Here is a 7,073-nt window from a genome sequence, read left to right on the forward strand (position 1 = left end):
GCATGTTTTTCCAAAGCATTCTTTCAGAATGCCGTTCTTCTTAAAAAAGAGCCCTCTGCTGCATTTTGCCTCAAGAAAAAAAAAAAAAAAAAGGGAAAGTATTTCAAAACCCCCAAATACCTATGAGCAGAGTTACACAAGCCCGGGGAGACGTTAACCAGATGCCAAGCAGGCTCGGGCTGCACCAGAGCCTAGCCCTGAAACCAACCAGCTGATTACCTGACCAACAAAAGCGGAATGGGCAGAGAGTTTATGTTTTAAAGGCATCTCCTTTTGTGGTTTTGTTGTTGTTGTTGTTGTTTCTCTCCCCTAATATTATGAAAAAGGTTTTTTTTTTTTTTTTTTTTTTTTGATAAATCTAAGAGTTTGGGTTATCAGGAAAAACAAACAGAAGCAGAAACAAAAAGTGGCCCAGATCAGACTGAGCCCATGTGGGCATCGCAGGTTAATGCGCTCCCCACCCCCCTAGCGATTAACATAGGCACGGCTGAACTTTCTGAGCTCACCCTCTCCATCCCAGAGATTTTCCCACTTTGTTCATCAGAAAATGGAGGACGCGCTCACCTCAGCCTGCCCGATACCACTGTCCATTTGTTCTGCTTCTCTTTCTATTTTCTCATCAACTTGAGACTTTGGGGAAACTGCATCAACTAACCAGAACACGCATGCACACGCGCGTGCACACACACGCACACACACACTTCTTTTTTAAAAACTATCTGGAAAAAAGTTCAAACAAAGCTGAATTTCTCTATTATTATAAGATGGAGTGATTTTTTTTTTTTATACATCTTCCCCTGGCTAGGCTTAGAGGTATCTCCAGGTTAGACTCCTCTGGGGCTGGGGGCAATGTGCAACAGCAATGCTACCCAGCTTGTCCAGGGTGGTCTGGGGACCAGGGCAGTGTATGAACAGCCGGTCCAACCTCAAGCTAGCTGAGTCAGCATTCATCCAACAGCCCATCGCTACCTAGGAACTCCGTGGCCTCCAGCTCCACACTGGATAGAAACCTCCTCAGTTTCTTGTGGCAGTTGTAATCCAGAGTGGTGGTGTAGACGGTCTTCGGGTACTTGGGGTAGATGATGGTGGTGCTGAGGAAGCGCGCAGGCTTGTGGCGAGGCTCGAAGCGCACTTCAGCCTTATAGTTTCGCCAAGTGCAATTGGGGATACAGGTGACTGTCTGGCTGCAGGAAGCCACCACCAGGCCCAGGGGCATCTGCACATCATCGATGAAATGCCGCTCAGAGTCGTACTTGACTGAGGAGGTATACCTGTGGGGAGACACAAGCCAGCATGATGCCATCCTCGGAGTTAAGAGCTTGAGGTCCCAAGTGTGACCTCTCATCTCTCCTGGGGTGCAAACATTGACCTTGGCTGCATCGGGGAGAAGCAGCAGAGTCTACGGGAGTCTGTTTTTTTTTTCTTTTTTTCGGAGCTGGGGACCAAACCCAGGGCCTTGCGGTTGCTAGGCAAGCGCTCTACCGCTGAGCCAAATCCCCATCCCCTATGGGAGTCTGTTTTGAGAGGTATATACTCCAATCACTTTTGTCACAGGACCTAACTGGATCTTCCCAAAGACCCTGGAAGAAGAAAGCAAGATGCAGAGAAGAGGGTCATAGCATCCCTGAGTGATGGATGGATGGATGGATGGATGGATGGATGGATGGATGGATGGATGGATGGAGTGACAGACAGATTTGATAGAGCCCATGGGTTTGAGTGCTAAGCAGGAACTCTAACCCCGAACTACCTCCCTAGGCCTTAGCTGGGTCCTAAAAGCAGCACACAGGCTTCCAAAGTTTACCATGAGCTCACCAGTTCCATAGCAACTGAATCCCGACCTAACTTGCCTATGCCTCTGTAAAAGGTGCCTGGCAACAGAGGGCGAAATGCCTACTCGCAGCTGGTGCTGTTGGGGTAATTAAATCACACGCAGCACAAAGACATTTTGGTCAATGACTGGCTACATATATGACAGTGGTCCCATAAGATGACATCATCCAGTGACTTAGCAGCTTCTTAATATGCGCAATTGCATGTCAACATGTTCAAGTGCATTGGTTACATGTTTTGTTTTTGATGACTTGATACAAGCTAGAGTCATCTGAGAAGCAGGAACTTCAACTGAGAAAATGGCCCCATCAGTTTAGTTCATAGGCAATTGTGCGGAGCATTGTCTTGATTCGATGATTGATGTGAAAGGGTGCAACCCACTGTGGGCGGTGCCATCCCTGATTGGTCCCAGGATGTATAGAAAGCAAATTGAGCAAGCATGGAGGGGCAAGTCCGTGAGCAGTGCAGCGGTCCTTCATGGTCCCTGCCTCTAGGTTCCTTTCCTGCCTTGACTTCACGATGTGAGCTGGAATAAACCCTCTTGCCACAAATTGCTTTTGGTCGTGGTGCACACACAGCAACAGAAACCGAGCTGAGACACCATGTGGTGACATCACTGTTCTCTGAATAGATCTATTCTAAGCAGAGCTGTATCGATCACGGAACGAGGTGGAGTCGGCTGCTGTGTGGGGCTAAGGAGCTTCTCCATCCGCTCCATGACCAGCCAGCTCTTGAATGAGAGGAGAAAGAATTCCAGACCTGCTAAGTACTGCTTCTAGACGTTTGGCTATAACCATGATCTCAGTGCTTGGCCTATCTCAACTATGGTTCGGGAAGCTCCCAACTCTGGGAGACCCAGAGACCTGTCACTGAAAACCAACTACAACCCCAACCCTAATGCCATTTGCATCCCACAGTTGTGTCGTCATCGTCATTGTTGTCATTGTCATCATCATCACCGTCGTTGTTGTGGTTGTCTTTTTCATCATCAACATTTTATTATTTTAGAACAAGGTCTTGCAAAGTAGGCCAGCCTAACCTAGAGGTCCTCGTGCTCCTGCCTGAGCCTCCCGAGTGCTGGCTGGGACTGCAGGTATACACACCGTTCACGACTGAGGGGGTTAATGTGTTCCGAAAGCATCGCAGTGATGACTTGGACACATTGATATTACAGCTTCACAGGTATCAGCATCTCTACAAGCATCACGTGTGTATGAACCAGCTTTGTTTCTCTTCTCCCCGGAGTCACAAGACTGATGGGAGCGAATGTCACAAAGTCATGTCCCAGTTTTGTCAGAAATACAAGCTCCAGGGGAATAAAAGCCTAACCTGCTCACCTCTAAATGGCTGAACCTCCCTCTGTTCCTTATCAAAGGCCCCTTTGTGTTCACGTAACTGAAACTGCAGCTACAAAATCCCCACTCACCAAAAGTAAAATTCCTTTCCCTAAAAAGACAGCTCTTTGCTGGAATGTCTCCATGACTCTCTGCTCCTGATAATCCTGGGTGAGATCATTCCCAGAGGACTTGCCCAGTGTCACCACAAGAGACAGGATCATAGCACCTTGATGGGGTGGGGTGGGATAGAGGGATGCGTGGCTTCTAGAAAGAAGAATTAATATTCCACAGAACCTTTAGCTCCTCGTGGCATGGGATATGAAATGCGCAAAGCACACAGCAGAGCTTTAATCACAAGATCTCACTTAAAAAGAGTCTACACCGGGTGTAGTGCTGTACACCTGTAATCCCAACACTCAGGAGGCCGAGAAAGAAATAGCATCCTAAGCTCGAAGTCGGCCTGAGGTATATAGTGAATGCTAGGCCAACTAACCAGACACTGCAAGATCCCATCCCAAACTTTAACTGGCTATGCAAATACATGGAGTTCCTATATATTTAACTAGTTAGAGTATAAGAAAATAAGTCAAACTATTAATAGTCTTCAGTGCATTTTCATAATTAGCCTTTTAAAACCAACGAGCAGCTATACTTGGATTTTTTTTTTTAAACATTTTAAGAAATAGTAACAGGTCAGTGTACTCACTTTATTTCCTTTGGTGGTAAGGGGTCAAACTCGACTCCTTCGCCGAAGGACAGGGGACAGAGTCGTGGTGAGCAGATGCCAGCCAGTGAGTGGCTCAGAGATGCTGGGTTCTTCCAAGAGAGAGAAGAGAAGGGATAGAGCTATGAATGACCTGCCTCGTGGTGACCACAGTCGGGCCCTACAAAGGATAGGGCTGGACCATGGCATGGAAAGAGCATTAGACAGGGGACCCGAAGGTCAGGGTTCAAATCCCAGATCAGCCCTGTACCCCTCCCTACTTCTCAGTGACGGACATTGCACTCATGTGCACAGTAGGCACTGTGCATTCATGTGCACAGTAGGCACCATCCATCCTAAATGTGCTCTGTGCTCGGTAGAGTTGTGTCACATGACCTTATCTGCATGGTGAGGAAGGGGTGCCCCCCTTCCCATCACTGAAGGTTTGTGAAAGGCAGAAGAGGAAGCTGACCGATCATGTCCACATCTGTGGCGAGAAAGCCCCACAACTCAACTCTTCAGAACCCTCAGTTTTGTCCCGTGTAATTGTCCCAGCAATAGTTAGATGAAAAGACCCACACCCCGCTTCCCAACCTCCTTTGCCTCTGGAGTCGACAGAGTGGCAGCCATCCATGACAGAGGTCCCCCACAACTGTTAACAGTGGAGCCCAGGGACGCCTTCGCTCCTTGAGGGCTTCCACTAGTCAGAAAGCTCAGTGTGTGGAGTGCAGCCTCGACTCATCTGGCAAACTCAGGTGACCCTCTCTGGTCCCCGCCTGTGCTCCAGGGCAGAGATAAACACAGTGTGGAGGGACCTTGCAGTCCTTTGTGCTCTCGGGTTCTCTGAGAGCTGTCATTTTCTTTGCTTAATTTAAGAGCAGGAACTGCATTTGTGCCGGGGTGTGGAAGTGGCAGTCCCGCCCCCAGGACAGAGGAGGCAAATGTTTCTAGGAGGGTGGCTCTGAGATCTTTACTGTGTTACCAGAAGATGCAAAAGCCAAAAGCACAATGGGGAGCTGGGGTGCCGTTCCAGGGGTAGGATGGAGTTTAGGGAGACCCCGTTGGGGGAGGGGATACAGTTCAAGCTAAAGTCAGTAGACAGAGGGAGTGCATGAGGTGTGGCCATAGAGTTCTCCCACAGTCCCAAGACAGCTTCCTGCCAGGTCTCCACCCTGCTTTCCCCTGTCCTGCCTCCTTTGTGCCTCCATCCCTCCTCCCCTGACAGACATTCCCTGGGCATCCAGGTGTAGGAGGGAGTCGGTGCTACTGGGCCAGCAGCAGTGTGAAGCTAGATGCACAGGGGACACTGAGGCTGGACACCAAGTCACAGGCTCTGGACCAAGACTGAGAAAGCTCCCACAGGAGGCTGCATAGTGCAGCGTGGAGGAGGCACCAGGACTTGGATGGGAAAGATGAGGGTCAAGGTTCGTGTCAGGTGGAGGAATGCAGGTCAGAAGCACTAGTGAGCGTCTGATCTGGGGTCAGAGCAGGAAAGATGAGAGAGACTAAAGCCAAGCTGAAGCAAGCTTCATTTTGGAGTGGAAGTAAGAGATGCTTTGCTGGGACAGGGTCAGTGGGTCAAGAAGGCCCCACACTAGCAAAGCTCCACCGTGCACCGTGCACCTTAAACATAACACTGCGGCTGATGGCCCCACTGTGGCTGAGGGCACAGCCACAGCCATCCCTCAGTCCTACGTTGAGCTTCTACTGTAGGCAGGATGTGGCCTCTCTCTATGTCTGTTCTGAACACCACCACCTGAATAAATCCCAAGGCAAAACAGACTTGGGAATTTTTCTTGCAAAGAGTTTAGAGTAAAAGAAGGAAAAGGATTAATACTTTCAAAGCCCTGGCCACCTGGAGATCGCTGATCTCATTAAGTGCGGAACACTGGCTGGGAAAGGGACCTACCAGACCCTGAAGGCTCGTGTGTGACTACTCAGAAGGTTCCCCCAAAGGCTGGTCCGCCTTGCGCCAGGAACCCAGAGCACACCCCTCTCCCAGGTCCGGGCAAAGGGAGGCCGCTTTGGGAGCAAAGCCTCCGGGTGTGGGCCCCCGGTGGGGAGGGCCGGGATCCCTGTCCGTGTCCCGGGAGCCCCACCCAGCCCGCCCCAGCAGGAATGTGGTCGAGCCGCAGCCTGGCAGCCTCGGGGGCCGCCACCTCGAAGGGAGGAGACCGCGGCTCGCCTCTCCCGGGGCTCCCGCGCCTCCCAGGCGATGACAATTTTCCAGCCACTGGCTCCAGCTGGCCAGGCTCTCTCGCTACGCTCCCGCCCCGGCTCCCGGCGATGGCCACGCCGTCTCGACGGGCGGGTGGCCGCACCGACAGCGAGAGCTGGGGAGTCCTCGGGGAGGGCTGCGGGAGGGCCGGGGCAGGGAGAAGTCCGCGCACGAGGCAACTCACCGGGACTACGGAGGTGACCGTCGCATCGGGCTCCAGCGTCCCTGCGACCGGAGCGCGCTCCCCACCGCCGCCCGTCGCCGCTGCGAGCCCCCAGTGGCTGGGGCTAGGGCTTGGGGGCAGCCCCGAGTCCGGGCTGTCCAGGACGCCGTCTCCTTTTTTCTTCGTGTCCACGAGCTCGGGGACATCCTGCAGGCTCAGTCGGCCCACCATAGCTGCACGTGTGGCGGGGCCCGGCACAGCCCGCGCGGTGTTGGCGTGCAAAAGAGGGCCGCACACGCGGGCCGGGGCCGCTGCCCTCCGGGCTGCCCTCCTTGCCCCACCGCCGGCGCGTTGTCCGGGTGTCGCCGGCGGCCGCGCTCGCTCGAGGTCCCGCCCTCCGCCCCGCCTCGGGGGCTGGCCCAGCCACGGTGACCGCGGAGAGGCCAAGCGCCAGGGGCCGCTGCGCTCCCGCCGCGCGCCGCCCAGCTCGTCCGGGCGCCGATCTTCCCGCGACGCCCCCCCGCCCCCCGCAGGCCGAGTCTCCCACTGGCAAGGCTGCGAGGCTTCGTCGGGCCCCGCACTCTGTCCCTGTGGTCCCCGGCGATCCTTGCCCCTTGCACTGTCCCCCGGCCCCCGGGAGGTGCTAATATCTCTAGATCTGGCAGCCCAGAGCTAAAACCAAGTCTCAGTCTGCAGAGGCCGGCAGGGAGGGGTGGGGGGGGGGGGAGAGAGGACGAGCAAACAACTGGAAATTATTAATACTTAATGCGCTTCGTATGGCTCCAGCCGCCTGTTGGCTCAGCAGGGCCTGCTCTGGCT

General features: G+C 53.4%; 1 protein-coding gene across 1 annotated transcript; it reads right to left on the minus strand.

Annotated features, from left to right (window-relative positions):
- Positions 1-327: 327 nt before the first annotated feature.
- On the minus strand, positions 328-6,605 carry Rflnb (refilin B). The gene is made up of 3 exons (NM_001007611.1): positions 6,276-6,605; positions 3,877-3,986; positions 328-1,271 (listed from the first exon to the last, which is right to left on the minus strand). Exons 1-3 carry the CDS (start codon positions 6,483-6,485, stop codon positions 941-943), a joined length of 651 nt encoding a protein of 216 aa, NP_001007612.1. The 5' UTR covers positions 6,486-6,605; the 3' UTR covers positions 328-940.
- Positions 6,606-7,073: the final 468 nt, after the last annotated feature.

The sequence above is a fragment of the Rattus norvegicus genome, chromosome 10 (genome assembly GCF_036323735.1).
Source record: "Rattus norvegicus strain BN/NHsdMcwi chromosome 10, GRCr8, whole genome shotgun sequence".
NCBI classification, from domain to species: Eukaryota; Metazoa; Chordata; class Mammalia; order Rodentia; family Muridae; genus Rattus; species Rattus norvegicus.